Below are 22558 nucleotides of genomic sequence, written 5' to 3'. Positions count from 1 at the left end.
TTCATTAATTAGAAGTGAATCATCATAAAGATCTTCATCCTTAGGCAGAGGAGGAAGAAGAAGAGGGATTGGTCTTGCTTTTTCAGGGGTGGCAGACGTGAAATAAAGTCCACATATAAGTGGATCCACACAGTTTAAATTCATGTTGTTCAGGGGTCAACTGTACATATATATATATGATCATTTAGTAAGTACCATTGATAGGATATAGTATTTTCAAAAGATAATAGTACAGTTCTATATGTAGAGTATAACAAATAGCATGTCTACATTTTTATTCATCTATTCACATTTTATCTAACCAAATGAAATTTCTACTTAGGATACTTAGAGAAATCTTCTTGAGGAAAATTTCATTTTGAATCTTGACAGGAGGAACATAAGCTTTGGATATGTCAGCATGAGAAGAAAGGGCCTCCTGGAAATGGTAGCATGAGTCCAGAAAAAGAAGTAGGAGATGCCAGAAAGTTTACAGGAAATAAAAAGAAGTTAATCTTGGCTAGAATGAAGGAAAGGTCTTCCCTCTTTAATTGAGGAAAAAAGCTTGGTTACCAATTTGGGATAAATTTTTACTTAAGAGGAAATTCTTACATTCAGTGAACAACTTTTTATTTGGTCCTCAGTCTCTGATAACTTTGAGCTTGGCTCTAATTGGTGATATAAGACTGTATAAAGATGTACTCCTTATTCTCAAGTGGTATGTGTTCCAGATGGGAAGATAATATAACTACAGAAAAAGTTAAATAGCACCATAAATAGCTAGCACCACTATGAGTTCCCAGTTGGGAAAATCGGTGGCTATTATCTAAAATAGTCCAAGAAGCTTCTTGGCTGGGATTTGAGTGGAAATTTTGTAGGGCGTCACATACTGTGTGTAAATGAATGGAGTAGCGGTGTGGTAGGAAATCAGGGAGGTAAGTGAGATGTGTCTAGGGATAAAGGGTGTATGTTGCCAGATAGTCCAAGATCAGTTTGTAGTTAGAATCTTGTCTAAGGGTTTGAGACATTATCTTATAGACAATGATGGAGCATTAAGGGATTTTGTTTCTGTCAAAAGAGTGATATCACAGTCTAATGGTGAAAAAAGACACCTGAGTTGTCAAATTCCAGCCCAAATCTGCCCTGCTGCCTTTTTTGTAAATAAAGTTATATTGGAGCACAGCCATGATCATTTGCTCATGTGATCTCTATGGCTGTGCTGCAAGGGCAAAGCTGAGTAGTTGCAATAGAGATTGCTTGGTTTGCAAAGCCCTAGGATATTTACTATCTGGCCTGTTACAGAAATGGTTTGCTGACCCCTGGTATGCAAGAAATGTAAAGACTAAAGACAGGCTACTACAGAAATTCGGACCTGAGGTCAGAAAATTTTAGTGCTTATAATGATAGTATGATAAACAAATTTTCGGGAGGCCAAAAGAGAGCTATTCTGGAGATTCTCGGGCTTCATAGTGTAGACCAGAGAGACCTTGTCAAAGAGGTCACACTTATGATGAAAAGAGAATCAGGATGAAGACATTTAGGATGCAAAAGGTGAATTCCTGGCAACCAGAAAGGAATGAAACAATAAGAGGAAAGCAGTGTCAAGCTACAGAATGGCCAAACATACTAAACTTGTGAAAAAGCCATTACACATCACAATTAGAAGATAATTGGTTAGGATGGAAGCTGAAAGAGAAATTCTTGGGATGATATCTGCATGGATAAGCAAAGGATTTTGGTAGAAAATAACAGTAAAGATAGTAGAGGAGACCATACTTTAGAGAACAATAATATAGAATAGAAAGATTAGCCTTAAAAATTAATAAAATCAGTTTTTTCTTGGAGAAATGATTATTAGAAGGATAAGTGTAGAGGAAATCAAATTGAGCAGAAAGTCAATGAAGAATTTCATTTTGAATGAAAGTAAAGTAAATTAGGTGAGTCATCTAGTAATAGAATGGGTAGAACACAACTGAAAACCAAGTGACTTCGCTTCAAGTCCCAGCCTAGTCATTGACCAGCTGTGAAACATTGGGCAAGTCTCTTAATTTTCTCTGTTTCCTCATCCATAAAATAGGAGAGTCAACTTAGGCATTCTAATGTCTATGATTTTCAGAATGGATTTTCATATAGGAAAGCTTAAAGTTGGAATCTTCAGGAGCACAAGCAGGAGCTGAAACAAGGGCGAAAGTAAACCAAAGAATAAGAGAGTCGGGTTCTAGTAAACCAGCTTTGGGGGAGAGTCAGAAAGGCCTGGTTTGTAGTGTTTGCCTAATTCTGAGGTATAAATACTTCTAAACCACAGCTGATTTCAGGCTTACCCACCACCTCACAAAATTCCTGAATATTTAACAATAGACTCTTGAGACAGGTACAAGCTGACTCCAGCACACTGCTGGACAGATTTTCCAGGTAGCAGTAAAAGTGAGTACCACATTAAATAAATGCACTTGTCATAGACTAGGTCTAGTGAAGTTTCTTAACAATATTCTGGGCACCAAGGAGAGAACCAGAGACAGTTTAAATGAAGCAGTCAGCCAAGTTTGGAATCTAAGAGGAGCCAAGTTTGAGGGTGGTTGGAAGAGGATTGGGATAGAAAGTAAAGGAATTTACGTTGTGAGTAAGAACAGTGTTGAAGCAGACACTGCCTGCTTCAGAGAGTACTAGAAAGCAGACCAGAGAGTACTAAAAAATTTAAAGTATTCGTAGTTTCTGCTTTTACAAATATAGAATATCTTAAGCAAATAACTAAAATATATTTTTTATTTTTAACTCAGATTCAAATGTTAAAGCTAAGTTATACTTCTGATAGAGAAAATCCTTCATTTCTAACATAAGAGCTAAAAACAGTTCATCTATAACAGTATAAGCGGAATTCAAGAAATATACATTGAAAGCAAAAGCCTAAATTCCCAAATTAGCATAGTTACTTTTTGAGGTTATTAACTATTTTTAAAACTATAGTTTTTATCTACTGTGATTATAATTTGTCTCATAATATATAGCATGTCTCATAATATAGCCTGGTTGACAGTCTTAAGACATTTTTCCTTTGTACCTAGAAATAAATTTTCCAGTATGGTATTGAATTTCTGGTAAAGATATAATCTTATTATAGGTCACTTTTCAGAAGTATTTTAATGTGATACATCATTTATGAACATTAGCTTCCCTTCATTGTAAAAAATTTTTTTCATCTCATAAAATTTTTAAAACCAGTAGATTAATATTGGAATCAAATATAAGATCCATCAATAGAAATGGAGACTAATAGCATGCCATCTAGGACCTTTTTTTAAATCACTAAAATTTAGATGTAGACATTTACCCTGGACTTGTTTTTTGTGGTTTTTTGTTTGTTTGTTTGTTTGTTTTAAGATACAGCTATAGTTATCTCAGATCATTAAAAATTACTTTTGAGGCAGTTTTAGTAAATAATATATCTCATACCAAAATATTTATGACAATTGTCATTTTGAGAAATCTGAGGATTCTCTAATTACCTCATTATGCCAGATAAATTTTATACTTGTAAGGTAGCTGTCAGTATGGTCATCCTCTGGTTTTACTCAATGCCACTCTTCTAAAATGCTGAGAGTCAGTGAGGCTATATGTAGTTCCTTTTCCTCAATTTTAGATAGGGTGGATTTCAGTTTAAGCTGTGGTGTCATTGATAACATTAGGTGTGCCAGCCATTATGGCCAAACTTTCTTTACCAAGTGATGCTGCATGGAATAGCTAATTGTCGAACTTCTGCAGAAGTTGGATAACGGTTCAGATGTACTCTTGTATCACAGAGTCCAATGAAAAGCAAGAGAGATTGTTTTTCCGCTTGGCTGCCAATCGCTGTGCCTCTGAATCCTGTATTCCTTTCTATTTCAGTTTTAAATTGAGCATAGAGATCAATATTTCCTTCTTTTTCTCCCCTCTTCTCCCCTTTATCAACTTTAGGTGTTCAGCATGTTTTTGGAGACTCTAGTGGATTTCATACAAGTCCACAAAGATGATCTTCAAGATTGGTTGTTTGTACTGCTGACACAGCTACTAAAAAAAATGGGTGCTGATTTGCTTGGATCTGTTCAGGCAAAAGTTCAGAAAGCCCTTGATGTTACAAGGTAAAATTTTTTTCGTATATTTCAAGTTTACTTGATAGTGATTAGGAATATTTAGTCCCTATATTAAAAATTCACATTTCTTGAGTCCTTTCAAACAATTTAGACTGCTTGTGCTCCATTTGAAAATTGTTCATTATGCCCATTCGCATTGTATATTTAATGCAACATTGTTCTTTAGGTCAAACCCTGCATTTCTTTTGTAAAATTTTTATTAATATTAGTTGAATAATTCAAGGTGGTGTTTTATTTTAATTAAGCTGTATCTGCAAAGTAAGGTTGAAGATTTTATTTGATCTAATGTAAATAAAAGTATTTTCTACATTTTAAAGGATGTTTTATTATGCATTTAAATATTCAAAATCTCTTTTCAGAAGATTTTGAGCCAATGATATATTTCTACTTTCTTATGTAGATTGTTGAAGTGACTTATTTCAAATATCCATTTACTAAGTTGAGGTGAGTCTAGAATTCAGATTTTAGGTATGGGGAAACATTTCTAAAACTATTGAACTTTTTGCTGAATATGTTTTTCTGATTAAATCTGTAGTTGAGACAAGATAGACTACTATTTATTGTAATGTTACTTTTTAACCCTGTACTGGGCATAAATTCAAATGTTCATGTTCTTCTGGGAATGCTTTTATTATATACTATACCACATATAGATACTGCATCATGCTTGCTATTTGAATATGTTTTGATGTTAAGCATAGTCTTTTGCTGCTACATGCCTACTTGCTGACTTAATTTTTTGTTTTGTTTTGCTGTATTTTTATTTCAGAGAATCTTTTCCAAATGATCTTCAGTTCAATATTCTAATGAGATTTACAGTTGATCAGACCCAAACACCAAGCTTGAAGGTAAAAATTTGAGGTCCTTTGAACTCATTGTAAAGGAATTGAAGTATTTTATTAATAAAGTTATGTTGATATTTGTATTTCTGTCACATGAGAAGCTGTTCAATCAGTGGGTTTTGTTTTTATAAACTTTCAGACAGTCAAGCCAGCACTTCGGGACCAGCTTCACTCTTTTTGGAGCTCCAAGGTTTTTTTGTTTTTGTTTTCATCTGCATTATTTCTTTTCTTAACTTTCTCTGCAGTGTTTCAGATAATGTTTGTATGCATTTATATTCAACTACTAACCTTTGTAAGTCTTTTACGCATGCACGTATTTTATTTCAAATATTATTAGATGCCAGACTTTCTTTTGGAGAAATTTAATGGGGATATGCATTAAGAAGGCATCACCAGTATGGCCGTCTAACCCTGAGCTGGTAATGCATACTTGCTCTATGAAGTCTTATCTAATTTTATGTTTGTGATTTCCCAATACTTGTTTTTTTTAGTTTTAGGACTTTTAATAGGTATTTTAGGCAATATTTCAGTTTTGCCTATGTATATATTTTAGCAAACAAAAATTTTTAAATTTAATCTCAGTGCTATTGTTCAATTCTCCTTAACTGAAATAGTAATTTTCTCTTTTTTTGCGATGTGATATTTCTGTGTGTGCATAAAATTTGGAATTTTCAATTTTCAATTATTATTTGCACAGATTTTCCAGCTAATGTGAAAACTGGCTGCATTCCAATTTGTGATGAAAAATTATTATTAAATTTAATGTAAAAGAGAAAACAATTTAATGTAAAAGGAGAGTCCTTGAATTCTATGCTAAAGATGTTTTTTAATGAATTTTATTAAATGAGATTAAAGTCAGGGAAATAACAAGCATATATGCTTATACGAATCCTATATGTTTCTGCTCTATTCTGCACGAAATATATTTCCACAAGCATTACTGCCCAGGGTTAATTTTTCCCTTAAGTTTCTGAATGCAGTTATACCTCACAATCACAATTATGTTTCTTACCAGGGTTGACTTTTACTCAACATGATTTTGTTTTCTCAGAGTTGCTTTGTGAAAAGGGTTTCATCTGTTTTGATTTTACAAAGTGACCTGTGAAGAATACTTTATTTGATATTATTGATAAATATTTTGAACTCATTTTATGTCCAAGGCATTGTTGTAGATACTCCTGGGAATATAAAACTTACAATTTTTATCATTACTATCAATAATAGATGATAAACTATAAACTGCAATAAAGGGTTATCATATAGGTACCTATGGTGGTGTTCAAGTGCTATTAAAAATGTGTGTAGAGATGTATCATAGGCCAGTGCAAATGAAGGTCTAAACTAGTTTAAGAAATAAGACCAATAGGTGAGTTGAGGGAAGTTGCTGAATACCTGGAGAGAAAGACAATCATCAAAGGGAAGATTAAAACGGGGAATTAGCTTTTCTGTTGGAAAACATTATACTGATAGCTAGAATCATAGATTGTTTCTCTAAAAGCCTACATTATTTACAAATATATATATTTAATATAGGTATAGATACAGTAGCAAAGCCATGGGGAAAATCTTCAACTCTTAAATCTGTGTTTTAGGATAGCAGGGAGAAGTTATATCGGAGCCATACCTTATACCAAAAGTAAAAGCAGTTTTCAAGTGGGTGATGAGATTAAATATAAAAAACTTAACAGATTCTAGAAAAACACAAATAAATTGAGTATGAGATCTAGAAAAAGTCTTTATTGAAAAAGTGATTGACCTTTCAAGTAAACAGTGGATGTTTGTATAGTGATTGACCTTTCAGGTAAACAGTGAATGTTTGTATAAAATTTTACATCTCTCACAGAGTATCTTGTGATTAAATGTCAAAAAGAAATCAATGGGGAAAATGGCAATACAAAGTGATTTTATTTGAATTAGTAATATTTTAAAAATAAGTATAATTTTTGTTGACCTCTTTTTCTGGATTTCACAAACATACTGAAGAATTACACATACCTTAGCAACTAGATCGTTTTTCCTTCTCTCAAAAAGAATGCATGTTTGCATTATTAAAATTATAGACGATGTATAACTTGTAAAATATCCTACTAAAAATACATACATTCAAATGATTATATGTGTATTTTGGTTATTTTGCCTATTAGTATAGTAAACACACATATTCTGTGAAACCCTCTTAAAATTTTGCATGATCATAAATTGCCAAGAAAGTGCACTGTTGAATCTCTCATAGTGCAAATAAATTTATTCAATTATTGATGGCGGCAAATTAAAAACACATCGATGTTCTTTTTTATTATTATTTAATATAGTCACCTTTCAGTAGTAACACTGATAGAAGCTGGCATAGCTTCAGAAATTCAGAATATTATGTGCCGCCATAATTTAGTTGTGCCTACTCCTGCAAAATTAACCAGAAGTCTCTTTTCTTGTCCACTGCACTTTTCTGAAAGCTAATAGGTTAACTCTTGGTTCTTGCAACACATTTATTTAAGTTATAATTACTTCTTTTTTTAATTGACAAGTAAAAATTATACATCTTTATGGTGTACAACATGATGTTTAGATATATGTATTCATTGTGGAATGGCTAAATTAAGCTATTTAACATTTACATTACCTCACATACTTACCTTTTTTTGTGGTGAGAACACATAAAATCCACTGTCTTAGCAATTTTCAAACATATAACATACTGTTATTAACTACAGTCACCATGATGTATAAGTAGGTCTCTTGAACCTATTCCTCCTGTCTAACTGAAATTGTAGGCCTTTGACCAACATTTCCCTAATTTCTCCCTGCCTCAGCCTCTGGTAACTACTATTTTACTCTGTTTCTATGAGTTCAGCTTTTTTATACTCTATATGTAAGTATTTGTCTTTCTGTGCCTTGCTTATTTCATTTAACATATTGTCCTCCAAGTTCAAAATGTTATCACAAGTGACCAATTCCTTCTTTTATAAGGCTGAATAGTATTCCATTGTGTATATATGCCACATTTTCTTTATCTGTTCATCCATTGATGAGCATTTAGGTTGATTCCGTATTTTCACTATTGTGAATAGTGCTGCAATAAATGTGGAAGTGCAGGTATCTCTTCAATATATATTGATTTCCTTTCTCTGGATATATACCCAGAAGTGGGATTGCTGGATAATAAAATGTTACATTTTTAATTTGTGGAGGAACCTCCATACTGTTTTCCATAATGGCTGTACCAATTTACATTCCCTCTAGCAGTGTACAGGGTTCCCTTTTCTCCATACCCTCACCAACACTCATTATCTCTCATCTTTTAGTATTAATTATAGCCATACTAACAAATGTGAAGTGTTACCTTATTATGGTTTTGATTTGCATTTCCCTAATGATTACTGATGTTGATCACCTTTTCATATACCTGTTGACCATTTGTATGTTGTCTTTTGAGAAATGTCTATTCGGGTCCCTTGCCCATTTTTTATCAAGTTATTTATTTTCTTGCTATTGAGTTGTGGGAGTTCCTTTTATATTTTGGATATTAACCCCTTATTAGATGTGTGATTTGCAAATATATTCTCCCATTCTGAAGGTTTCCTTCACTCTGTCAATTGTTTCCTTTGCTGTGTAGAAGCTTTTTAGTTTGATGTAATCCTATTTGCCTGTTTTTGCTTTTGTTTCCTGTGTAAAGTTATATGCTTTTGAAAATTCATTTGTTATAAAATAAGAATATAATTTGATCTCTTCTGTCATTTTTTTGTTTTGTTTTTTTACTAGAAGCGGGAAAATGTACAAGAGTCAGAACCTTATTTTGATATTTTACTTCTTACCAAATATTAACTTAGCATGGCACTTCCCAGAGACCTTATTTGGCCTGAGTGACAAAAATGACATTGAAATCAATGATAAGAGAAGGAAGGGCATAGAAAAACCGATTACTTTAATCTTTGCGTATTTTTTTAAGTTTTAAACTTTTCTTTTTCTAAGTCAGCAAATCACTTAATATGTATTTAGCATCTGCTGTATCCAAGGACTGTGCACTATGTCACGTGCTGTTTCCAAAGTGCATGGGTACAACGTGGTGACTATAGTTAATAACAGTGTTAATAACTTGATAATCACTTGATAACAAAGTTAATAACTTGATAATCACTAATGATGGGGGTGAAATGGGCAGATGTAGGTTGAAGGATCCCAGCTACTCGGGAGGCTGAGGTGAAAGTATCACTTGAGCCCAGGAGTTTGAGGCCAGCCTGGACAAAAAAGCGAGAGCCCCATCTCTTTACAAAAAAGAATACATAGTTGCAGATCTATAGGTTGAATAAGTCTAGAAATCAGATGTGCAACATGAGGAGTATAGTTAATAATATTGTATTATATTTGGGATTTTTGCTAGAAGAGTAGATTTTAGGTGTTCTTGCCATAGATACACACAAAAGGGGTAACTGAGATAATGGAGTTGTTAATTTGCTTAACATAGTAACCATTTCACTATGTACGTATATCAAAACATCATGTTTACCCCTTAAACATATGTAATTTAAAAATTGAATTAAAAAAATAAAATTACCAAGAGAATAGATTTTAAGTGTTCTCACCACAAAAACTAAGTATATGAGGTAATGCATATGTTAATTAGCTCAATTTAGCCATTCTACAATGCATACATATTTCAAAACATCATTTTGTATACCCTAAATATATATAATTGTTATTTGTCACATTAAAAAATTTAATTTTTACAAAAATTAAATACACAGGTAAAGTGTGAGCGAACTATTATTTAGAAATCCTAGAATGCTGGAATATATGACTTTAAAAGCAGTGGTTTTCAACCTTTTTATCTGCTTCAGCATACTTGAGAGAAAGGATATAATTTAATAGTGGCTTACTATAAGGGTGAAAAAGTCTAGAAAGAAGCATGTGTGCTTTGAAAATAGCTCTACCCCCTGCTTATTTTGAAGCCTTCATCCCACTACATATCTAGCTTTCATGCACCCACAAATCAAAAATTACTGGGAGAATAATGAGACTTTTTAGACCCATATATGATAGCTTTTTTATACAAATAAGTATTGTCTTTTTTCCAGTGGTACTTGTATAAAACATTTTTGTGACACTTCTTTTGGAAGACAGTTCTAACAATTGATGGACCCATTAAGGAACCTGATCTCATTATGTGAGTCTTATCCTATGTTTGACCCAAAAAAAAAAAAAAAAAAAAAAAAACACCTTATATTGCCTACCTTGATTACCAACTTCATTTACCATACCTTATTTCCAAAATACTTTGGTTCATTTCCCTAAAAACAAAACTACTCTGAGTTGATAAAGACTGGCTCCTCCCCATGAGGCAAGCCTAGACAAGAGTCAGCTCTATGGGCAGATTCAAGGAAAAGTTTCTAATCTTGTCAATAGTGTCTTCAGTGGTTGTTCAAACTCAGGAACTAAAACACCTGGGACCTAAAAGTTCTGATGTGTATGAAAAAAAAACATCAACATTATCATATATTTGTATCTCAGGTAGGTAGGTGGTTGTATAATTTCTTTTTTGTTAATGTTTATTCATTTTCTATTTGTCAAAAAATGACTACGTGATTATTTTTGAAGCATTCTCCAGTCTCACATGACCATCTTATTGTCCTCTCTTTGTGCTTACCTCTGCAGGTGAAGGTTGCTATCCTTAAATACATAGAAACTCTGGCCAAACAGATGGATCCAGGAGATTTTATAAATTCCAGTGAAACGCGCCTAGCAGTGTCTCGGGTCATTACTTGGACAACAGAACCTAAAAGTTCTGATGTTCGGAAGGTGTGTTTTAATATAAGGTTTAGAAGATAAGTTGGGAAGGCAAGTAAGTAGTTTTGGATTGCCAGTGAAGGAAGCTAATATTTTCAGGACGTTGCCAGTTAGAAGTGAGTTATGAAGATCTTTTAAAAAATCTTTTAATTTAAATTACTTTAAATCTTATCCAATTAATATGAACATAATTTTCAAACTTAGAATCAAAAATAGCTGTCCTTGCAACAATCCTCCGAACCTCTAATCTTGTAACCATTCACAATATCAAATCATTCCCCTTGCATTTACTTATGTATTTCAAATAAGAGCTTATACTGTTTCTTGATTTATCAACTGCAGGCATTGTTTATTGATTTATTGATAAATGTAGGCATTATGTGTCTGTCTATCTTGGTAAGTGAGGACTTAGCTTCCCCATATCATTCCCACATTCTTTGCTATATCCTTCCCATATTCATAAGTATTATGAATCTATCGATAATCAGTAGAAAAGAGTTACATTTGGCTGTGTTTACTCCTATACAGAGTGATTTGTTACTACCTCTTTCTTACAGAAACTTAATTTGTCCTGGAGTTAATAGTTTGCCTTATTTTTCATTTGCCTGTATTTTTTAAAATGTTTTTTTAGTATTTGTTAATATTTTCAATACTTCTGCCACTTGCTGATGGCTAACATTTTCCATATGCTCAAAAACATAGGTTATTTATTTTCTGAAGAGCTTCTTCCTAGACCCTCTGATCTCTTCTCCAATTTGGACATGTTTCTCCCTAGGCCTGCTGCACAGGTATCTTCCTGGAACTTCTCTCCAACATCTTCCTGAGACTTTTCTTCATCTCTAATTATTTATTTCCTGCATCCTGTATCTACTTCTATTTACTCTCTTTGGTGAATCATTTTCTTCAATATTTGCTGCAAAAGAGTACACAGAATATAAATTTTGTGATCTTTATTTGCAGTGATGAACACTGTACCCCAAAATAGCAGAATGTAAATTATTCTCAAGTACACATGGAACATTCTGCTTGCTAGGCCATGAAATAAACCTCAGTAGTTTAAAATGATAGAAATAATACAAAGTATGTTCTTTGACCACAATGGAATGAAATTAGAAACCAGTAACAGAAGGAAATTTGGGAAGCTCACAAATACATGGAAATTAGACAGCTCACTCCTAAATAACCAGTGGGTCAAAGAAGAAATCAAAAGGAAAATTTGAAAATACAATTGAAATGAATGAAAATGAAGACATAACATATCAAAACTAATGGGATACAGCTAAAGCAGTGCTTAGAGTGAAGTTTATAGCTGTTAATTCCTATAATAAAAAGAAAAAAGATCACTAATCAGTAACCCAATTCATCACCTTAAGACACTGGAAAAAGAGGAGCAAACTAAACCTGAAGCCAGCGGAAGGAAGAACATAATCAAGATTAAAGCAGAAATTAATGAAATAGAGGATAGGAAAACAATAGAAATGAAAACAGTGAAACCAATAGCTGGTTCTTTGAAAAGATCAACAAAACTGACAGACCTTTAGCTAGATGGATCAGGATAGAAAGAAGACTCAAATTACTAGAATTAGAAATGAAAGAGGAAATATATAATAACTAATGACCTTACAGACATAAAAAGGATTATAAAGGAAAAATACGAATAATTGTATGCCAATAAATGAGGTAGCTTACATGAAATGGACAAATTCCTAGAAAGACACAAACTGCCAAAACTGACTCAAGAGGAAACAGATAATGCGAATAGAACTATTAACAAGTAAAGAGATTGACTTAGTAATCAAAAACTATGCACAGAGAAAAGCTCAAGCTCAGATGGCTTCACTGATGAATTCTACCAAACATTAATACCAGTTCTTCACACATCTTCCAAAAAAACAGAAGAGGAAGGAACACTTCTCAATTCATTCTATGAGAGCAGTTTTACCCTGATACCAAAACAGAGATACCACAAAAAAACAACTACAGACCAGTATTTCTTAGGAATATGGATGCCTTGATCCTCAACAAAATACTGGCAAACCAAATCCAGCAATATATAAAAAACAATTATATACCATGGCCATGGCCAGGTGGGATTTACCCTAGGAATGTAAAGTTAGGTTAACATCCAAAAATCTACTCGTGTAATAAACCATATCAATAGTGGGGGGGGGGGGGCACACAAAAATCATGGGATCATCTCAATAGACACAGAAAAATAAAACTCTAAGAAGAAAGCATAGGGATAAATCTTCATGACCTTGGATTTGGCAATGGATTCTTAGATATGATACCAAAAACACAAGCAACAAAAGGATAAATTAATTAGATTTCATCAAAATTAAAATTTGGAATCTAAATCCCAAGAACAAGTATATCGATGTGACTGTAGAAACCATTGGCACATTTTTAAGTAAGGGGATGATACAACCTATGTTTTTAAAGGTTATGCTGGCTGATGTCACAAAAATGGACTGTTGGAGTTTTGTGTAAGGGAAAAGAGTGGAAAGGGTAGGGCTGATACTGAAAGGAATCTAATTCCACATCTATTGTAGTAGGAAGTCACTAGAAAATGTCTCAAGCTGATAAATCAAGAAATAATTGTATAATCCCATGAATGCCTAACTATCAGTAAAAATAGACATTACAAAGGGGAACTTTGGAGAGCTGAACAGAGGAATTGAGATTTAAAAACCTTTCCTAAAACTAGGTTTTTTAAATCTGTATGTATATATTATTTTGATTTAAAGATGTGAAAAATTATTTTAAAATAACTATAAAATATATTTAGTAAAATAAATGTGACATTAGAAAATAAAAAACCAACAGAAGTGAAGGACATGAGGAAAATATACTAAAGCTATAGTATTTTAAGTCATGTGATGCTAACATGGAAATAGACAAATTGGCCAGGTGCAGTGGCTCACACCTGTAATCCTAGCACTTTTGGAGGCCAAGGTGGGAGGATTGCTTGAGGCCAGGAGTTTGAGACCAGCCTGAGCAATAGTGAGACCCTGTCTTGACAAAAATTGTAAAAAATTAGCCAGGCATGGTGGCACATGCCTATAGTCCCAGCTACTTGGGAGGCTGAGACAGGAGGATTGCTTGAGCCCAGAAGTTTGAGGTTTCAATAAGCTATGATGACTCCGCTGAGCTGTAGCCCAGGCAACAGAGCAAGACCCTGTCTCAAAGAAAAAATAGACAAATCAGTGGAACATGAAGGAGGGTCCAGAGAGACACTGAGATTCATATAAGAGATTAGTTCATAGTAAGGGTGTCATGAGGAAAGGATAGACTCATTGGTAAATGGTTTGGGAACAGCTGGGTTTTCTGTCCCTGGGGGTAAATAAATAAATAAAGCTGAATCTCTAAACCAAAATAAACTCTAGGTGGAGTAAAGTATATGTTAACAATCATTAGTTCATTTGCACAAATTAGCTGGAGGTCCTTTCAGTGTTGTAGTTCCAAAAAAGACAAAAGATCATAAATTGCTTTCACAATGCAGATTGCTTTATGTAATCACTATTAACATGTTAGTATGTATACTCACACAATGTATGTTTTGTTTTTTAAAATTGAGCTCATGTTATAATATTTTTCCTTCAGGAGTATATAATAGACGTCTCTCAATATCTATGTAAATAGAGCTACATCTTCAAAGACTGTGTGTTGTGTAGTGTTCCATTGTTCCAATATAACATAATATAATCATTCTCCCTAGTGTCGTATATTCAAATGCCGTAAACATAGAATACTTAAGTTTTCATAGACTAGAGTCAAAAAATGTTCAGAACAAGATGTGCAGATTTAACTGCAAGTCACCATTTGAATTTCTCTCTCCTCTCAGTTAAGTTTCTATATAATCTGAATTTCAAAGTTTAGTTTTTAATAATTGAGTTAATTAGAAGAAGAAAAGAAATTTATAAATTTTCTTAGGCTGGGCCTGGTGGTTCATGCCTGTAATCCTAGCACTCTGGAAGGCTGAAGCAGGAAGATTGCTTGAGCTCAGGAGTTGAGACTAGCCTGAGAAAGAGAGAGATCCGACTCTACCAAAAAAAAAGGGAAAAAAAACCCAGCCGGCTTTGCAGCATGTGCCTGTAGTCCCAGCTACCTGGGAGGCTGAGGCAGAAGGATAGCTTAGAGCCCAGGAGTTGGAGGTTGCAGTGAGCTACAGTGACGCCACTGCACTCTACCCAGGGCTGCAGAGACTGTGTCAACAAAAACAAACACGGTAATTTTTTAAAATTAAAAAAAAATTTTTTTTTAAGTTTTCTTAAAAGGAATATATAAGTTTTCTTAACTAAGTAAGCTTTATTTTCTTCCCTTTTCCACAAAACATTAGACTTATTTTAGCTTAAAATTACACACTTAGATTAGTTGCTTGAGAAAAGACTAGATAGTGCTAGTTAATTGAAGAATCACATATTGAAAAAGTAGAAATTATAGTGTTAAGTAACTGTGGATGGGCTTTATATAGCCATTCTTTTTCCTTGTAATCATTTATTAGGAAAACCAAAGTACTATGGTAGCATGTATTGATAGAGAAATCCCAGAAACTGTCTGGTTAACTTTTGCTATTGTTTGTGAGGTTGTATTTTTTGTATTCCCTTCTTACCTTCAAAAAATAAAAGGTATGTATGCCTTTGTTTTCTAGGCAGCACAGTCGGTGCTGATTTCTTTATTCGAACTCAATACCCCAGAGTTTACAATGTTATTAGGAGCTTTACCAAAAACTTTTCAGGATGGTGCTACCAAGCTTCTTCATAATCACCTTCGAAACACTGGCAATGGAACGCAGGTATTTCTCACTTATTTTCTTGGCTGTTGTACAATGTGATGGTTGATTTAACAATAAATGCTTTTACATGAAGTAAACTTGATCCTAGTATATGATTTTTGCATCTGCACTTGGCAGCATTTCCTGAGCAGAATTAAATACTGTCTTGTAAGAATAGAGGCCCTAGGCGTGTCATGCTTGTTTTATAATTTGTGTACATTAGGGTGGTGGTGAACAGTGGCAACAGTGTGAACGAGGAAAGCAAAATGTGAGCAGAACATAGATGAGGGTACTAGCTTTGGAAGCCATTAAAATTAAGACATGCTCCTTAGAAGAACCAGTCCCTATTTGAGGACTAGCAGGGATGACTTCTTCCAGCGTTAACAAATAAGATTCGAAGAGGGTGGTACTTAAAAAAGTATGTTCACATTTAATGATTACAGGCTTGTCAGTCCATATGTGTTTGGATATGAAGGATTTTGTTTTGAGAAAGTAAGATCTGAGTAAATGAAGCATTGCATTGAGATAGATACATATATACGGGGGGGGGGGCGGATTTCACTGTATGAAATAATTTACATAATATGCCCAAAGAATTGAGCTAAAGTTTTAAAAAGAAAGACCTTTGCTAACATATAAAGGAAAAGGTAAATGCATTGATGGCAGGCTTAAGGTAAAGTCTGAGGAATGTTAAAAGTAATCTGAGAACAATTTCTGTGACCCAAAGTTCATTATCTTTTTAAAAGGAAAAGGGATTGTTTCATTATATCTTAAGAGATAGACATATTAATAATATAACCATCTTTTACTCCCTTGGTGTCTTTGAGAAAATCATTTGTAAAGCAAACTCAAGGTATAAAATTGGAGCACTAGTAATTGTTGGAGGAAGGAAATTGGCTCAGAACAGGAAGCTAATTTAAAATTATTAGTGTAGGATCTTGTTGAATCCTTGAGGGAAAAGTTATTAATAATATTTGAGAGCAGGAAGCAGGTGAGGAAAACAGAAAAAGACTAAAGAGTTAGATTTCTAAAAGGGGAGAAATTTTTTTCCTCCAAAAACTACATATAAGTACATGAATATTTAAAATATTGACCTGTAAATATGGTTCTTTCATGTGTTCCAACCTCATGTTTTTGTGGCTTCCTTAAGAGTTTTTTGGTTACATTTATAATATGTTAATATTAATTTGATTCCCTCCATCAGAGTTCCATGGGGAGTCCTTTGACAAGACCAACACCACGATCACCAGCCAACTGGTCCAGTCCTCTTACTTCTCCTACCAATACATCACAGAATACTTTATCTCCAAGGTAAAAAAAAGATAATTTTCCATTATGGTTTGTATTTGCAAATTCCCATTCTTAGAAAAGCAAATGTTAATATAATTCCAATCAATTCTCATTTGTCTTGAAAAGTTAGAAAAGTAGAAACAGCAAATTCAAAAATTTTAAGTTTATATGAAAGCTGTTTAAATGATAATATATAGGATATAGAATTTTTTTATAAGAAGAAAACCTGACACTGCTTTTATAAATTACTGCTTGTTGCATTAAATAGCATAGTTAATGTTTCTCAGAGATGCTAACATGTAGTATATATAGAGATGCTAAATCCAATAAATTGTGTCTTTCATTTACATTATACTACTCAGTATAAATGGCGGGGTCAATTATAATGATGGATATTTAGATCTAATGTTGACCAACCACCTCTAAAGTAGGAAAAAATATTAGGCTTACAGGGAAAATATAAAAGTAGAGAAGAACGGGGGCGGGGAGGCAAGGGCAGCATATGTAACCTAAACATCCGTACCCCCATAATATGCTGAAATAAAAAAAAAAGAAGAAAAAACAAAAAAAAAAATAGAGAAGAACAAATAGGGAAGGGGTAAATATATAACGTTTATTATAGAGATATATAGATACCTATAATGAATATATACTTCTGAGGAAAAAATGTAACTGAGAGATTGGTCCTTAATACAAAATAAAAGATGTGTATAATTTTCACACATTTGCACAATTTAAGCATAGGATGGTTTTTTTGTTTTGTTTAAGACAGAGTCTCACTCTGTCCTCCAGGCTAGAGTGCATTGCTATCATCATAGCTCACTGCAACCTCAAACTCCCTGGCTTAAGCGATCCCCCTACCTCAGCCTCCCAAATAGCTGGGACTACAGGCATGCGCCACCATGCCTGGCTGATTTTTTTTTTTTGTAGAGATGGGGTCTTGCTCTTTGCTCAGGCTGGTCTCAAACTCCTGGCCTCAAGCAATCCTCCTGCCTTCGCCTCCCCAAATGCTAGGATTATAGGTATGAGCCACTGTGCCTGATCCATGGGCTATATTTGAAATGAAGTTCATTACTCATTAATAGACTAACATTTTTTCCCTATTCCTGGCCTTTTGAAAAATAGTTTGCATAGTAGTTCGTATTTATAGTTAATAGCTTGATTTTTGTTATTAGTCATATACCATAGCATGCTTCATCAGATTATCCATTAAAATTATAGGACAATTCACAAGCATCTAAGAAAGACACATTGCGTATTTATTGTCTAGTGTATTTCTTCCATGTTATACACATGTAACAATTTTGGTGGCTAAATTTTAGCTTCGGTTCAATTTCAGAATTTGATTATAGAATTCATGTCAATAACATTTATGTTCAATAATAACAATTCTCTGCCTTCTTATAAATTTCTGTTAAAAGACATTTAGTTCCTCTTCAAGAAGTACTATTATTGAGAGTTAATCACAGGGATTAGCAAACTTTCTGTAAAGAGTTAAGTGGTAAATATTTTAGATTTTCTAAGCCATGTGGTCATTGTGACCACTACCCAGCTCTGCTGTTGTAGTACAAAAACAGCCATAGACAATACCTAAACAGTATGACTATGTTCCAACAAAATTTTATGGACACTGAAATTTGAATTTTATATAATTTTTGCGTGTCATGAAATTTTGTTTTTAACCATTTAAAAATGTAAAAAACATTCTTAGTTTGCAAGATATCCATAGTTTGTCTGACCCCTGGTTAATCATTTGAAGGCGGAAAGACAAAACAGTTATTAAGGGTTGTGCGTTCTAGAGTCTTTGTAAGCTGTCCTTGGTGGAAGGACAAGGGGACGTATACTTTAACCATTTACAGCTGCCATGTTTTATTTTGCTAATTATGCTTTGGAGAATATACATTCTCTAATCCTGTCTTTATAAATATCCTCAAATGTGTTTGCATTTTAAAACTACACATAATTAAAAATCAGTGTTGTCTTTTTCATAGTGCATTTGATTATGACACAGAAAATATGAACTCTGAAGATATTTATAGCTCTCTCAGAGGTGTCACTGAAGCAATCCAAAATTTCAGCTTCCGTAGTCAAGAAGATATGAATGAGCCATTGAAAAGGGATTCTAAAAAAGATGATGGTGATTCAGTGAGTATCTAAATATCTTTACTTTGCAAACTATTTCATTTTTCATTAAGAATATATTTTTTTAACTTTGTTATTTTCAAATAAACTTTTCTAAAGAGTCAGTCACTCCATTAGTATTTACTGAGTATCCGCCACATGCCAGGCACTGTTTTGGACGTGTTAGATTTACAAGACAAAGTCTCAGCCTTCAAGTTCCTTTTAAATTTTCATATAGGAATGAGAACTATGGAGTTTAAGATTAGAATGTGCCTTAGATGAAAGGACCTATTTTAGATCGTGTGATCAGGGAAGGCCTCTCTCATTGAGTGACATTTGCATTGAGCCCTAACTAAAGCCACACAAAATCTGGAGGAGAATTCCATGAAAGAATTAGCAAATGCAGAGACACTTCGATGGGAACAAGCTTTGTATAGTTGAGGACCAGGAAGAAAGCCAGTATAGTTGGAGCATGAATGAAAGGGGGAGTGGAACATGGGCCAGATCACGTGAGTCTTGTAAAACAAAATAAGGGGTTTAGATCTTTTTTTCCCTGTTAAGTGTAGTGATAGTGATTTGCCATCATCAGTTTATGTGGCTCCAGTTAACACTATTATGATCTATCTTTCTGACATATATGAATATTATTGTTTAGTTTGTTGCTTCTGCCATTATATAAAAAATAGTTGTTTTATACTTTGCTGCTTCTTAGACTTTTCTGTGACAGCTTAGACTTTTCTCAGAACAAGTCATCCCACCAGTTCCTGTGGAACCCATTGTTTCTCAGTGTTTACAAAATTGCAGAACATTGTAGCACTTCAGCACATCTCTAACAGGCTCCTTCCTCTGTCTTCCTGACTTATTTCCTGCTGTGGTTTTTCTCCCCATGCTCATCTGGCAGGGCTAGGTTGTGGGTGGCTTAGTAAAATGGCTGCCAAAAACCAGCCTACCAGTAATAGTTAAGATCCCCTGTTCTAAAAGCTGCATGTGGTACAATGACAGGTTAGTAAGAATTATCACTTAACACATTAACTGCCATATGAGTTGTATTGAAGTCACTCTAGTTTTGAGCCTGGAGTCTCATGAAGCAAATGTAACTCACACGTGTCTCTTTACCTTGGGAGGCATGTGAACTATGTTTCAAGTTGCATATAACTCACACAAAGAAAGCAATAAAAAATAACAAATTTGTCATTAAATCAGAAAGGAACATTTTGGTTTTGAAGTTTTTATTCTATTTTCATAATAAAACACGGTGGCCCCAAGGAAAAGTTTTTTTTTCTAGTGTGGCAGTCAGCGTATTAATTGAGACCCACTTTTGTTTTGTTTTTTCAGATTCATCATGGTACAGGTGGGGAACTCAAGTAGTGGATTTTGACAGAATGAATTCAAATCCTAGTTCCTGGCAGTTATTAGTGAGTCAAGTTATCACTTCTAAGCCTCAGTGTCTTCATAAGGAAAATAGGGATATTACTGCCTACCTTAAAAATTGTTGTGAGAATCCTATGAATCCATTCAGCCCAGATCTCTCTCCTGAGCTCCACATTCATACATTCAGCTACCTATTTGAACTCCTGGTCATCTCCCCTAAAACTGCTCTTCCCTGTTTTAGTTGAGGGCAATACTAGTTGCCCAGCCAAAAACTTTGGAGAGAAGAGTTGTCCTTATGTTACAGCGACCGGTCCCAAAGGGAATAACCGAGTGGCACGCGGAGAGTTGGACAGTCAGCGTTTTATTCGCCAGCGGGCCCAGAGGAGACTTGTCTCCAAATTCTGAGCACCGCTTCCTTATTTTTGTCTAGTCTTATACTTTTTTGGGTTACACACATCCAATAGCATACAAGCATAAGTGGTTAACCAATTAGCAACAGGATTCAAAAGATAGCCAATTAGCAGTAGTTTTTATAGGCATTTGTTTTGTGACAGGCTTATAACTTTGCTTAACTGTTTTGCGGTTTTAGTGGAATTTCCCGGAAGTTTCCTAATACCATTTCTCAGAAGTTCCCCTAACACTTAAGTCTTCTCTTTTTCTCATCCTCCACACCAAATCTGTCAGGAAATCTTTTTTTTTTTTTTTTTTTCCACAGAGTCTCACTATGTTGCCCAGGCTAGAGTACCATGGCATCATCCTAGCTCACAACAACCTCAAACTCCTGGGCTTAAGCAATCCTTCTGCCTCAGCCTCTTGAGTAGCTGGGACCACAGGCGTGTGCCACCACGCCCAACTAATTTTTTTTTTTTTTGTATTTTTAATTGCCTGGCTAATTTTTTTCTATTTTCAGTAGAGACAGGGGGTCTCACTCTTGCTCAGGATGGTCTTGAACTCCTGACCTCAAGCCTTGGCCTCCCAGAGTGCTAGGATTATAGGCGTTAGCCACTGTGCCCGTAATTGGCCTTCTTGATTCTGCCCTTGGCCTCTTGCAGTCTGTTGTCACTCTTCTACTGAACTCCATAGGAAGTACCTGTGTCAGAGTAAAAACCAAAGTCTACATGATAGGCAGTTTCCTGTTACTTCTCTGGCCTCATCTCCTGTTAGTTTCTTTGTTCACTGTGCCCTTGCCACACTGGCCTCCTTGCTGATCCTCGAACTTACTGGGCATGTTGCTACCTCAGAGTCTTTGTTGTTAGCTGTTTCTGCTACCTCAAACACTCTTCTTGCAGAAAGCCCCATGGCTAATTTCCTCACTTGTCTCAAGTGTTTGCTCGAATGGCTTCTAAGCGAACCCTACTCACCCTATTTAGTCTGTGAACTCTACCCTTCCACCTCTGCACTTGTAATCCCTTTAATACCACACTGTCTATTCTTTGGAGACAGGGTCTTGCTCTTTTGCCTGGGCTAGAGTTCAGTGGCATCATCACAGCTCACAGCAACCTCAGACTCCTGGGCTCAAGCAATCTTCCTGCCTCAGCCTCCCAAAGTGCTAGGATTACAGATGTGAGCTACCACACCTAGCCCCCTATTGTTTTTTTTCTCATAGGCTGATCACCTATCATACCATATACTTTACTAATTCATTAATTTGTTTTATTGTGTCTGTCCCTCCACTACAATGTAAACAGCACAAGGGTAGACATCGTTCTCTCTTATTCACTAATATATTCCCAATGCCAAAAACAATGCCAGTCATGTAATAGGTACATAGTAAATATTTGAAAAATATTTCTAAAGTGCCTAGCAGATGGCTTGACACATAGTTGCTCAGTAGATGGTGGTGATGATGATGTTCGTGACAGTAATGATTTTGATACTGGTGTTTGGATCAGTATTAGTATTCATGTTTTGGTAAGTATATCAATGTACCCAAACTCCATTGGCATCCTTCCAAAAATTATGCAGGCCTTTAATCTTTTCATTATTTCCTTAAAGCAGGCTTTTTAAAATTTGGTTTTCTTATACTTTGTTGGCATACTATCATTATATAATTTACCATTACCTTAATAATGGAATCTGGCAGCTGTTATTTCTGTGTTGCTAGTGAAAGTCCTTTTCTATCTTTAACTGGCATGGAGAAGCTATTGCAAATCATACTGTATATATTGTTCAAGCCGTTAACAAGGGAACTGTAATAATCATTGGAGAAAGCATTCTTTCACGGTTCTTATTTGCCTTCACACCTGTGGTTTCTTTACATCTTTACCATAAGC

At 34.5% G+C, this 22558-nt stretch overlaps 1 protein-coding gene across 1 annotated transcript in view; it reads left to right on the top strand.

Moving 5' to 3' along the window:
• Positions 1-22558, top strand: part of CLASP2 (cytoplasmic linker associated protein 2) — a 196750-nt gene that overhangs the window by 145077 nt on the left and 29115 nt on the right. Inside the window, exons 28-33 of the mRNA XM_012646884.1 lie at positions 3931-4094; positions 4876-4954; positions 10598-10741; positions 15381-15524; positions 16708-16814; positions 18785-18938. Coding sequence (XP_012502338.1) covers positions 3931-4094; positions 4876-4954; positions 10598-10741; positions 15381-15524; positions 16708-16814; positions 18785-18938 — 792 coding nt within the window. The remainder of the gene's footprint in view (positions 1-3930; positions 4095-4875; positions 4955-10597; positions 10742-15380; positions 15525-16707; positions 16815-18784; positions 18939-22558) is intronic.

This window comes from Propithecus coquereli, unplaced genomic scaffold, assembly GCF_000956105.1.
Source record: "Propithecus coquereli isolate 6110/MARCELLA unplaced genomic scaffold, Pcoq_1.0 Scaffold251, whole genome shotgun sequence".
Taxonomy (NCBI): domain Eukaryota; kingdom Metazoa; phylum Chordata; class Mammalia; order Primates; family Indriidae; genus Propithecus; species Propithecus coquereli.
Note: the sequence above shows the minus strand (reverse complement) of the source record. Positions and strands in the feature narration are given on the sequence as shown.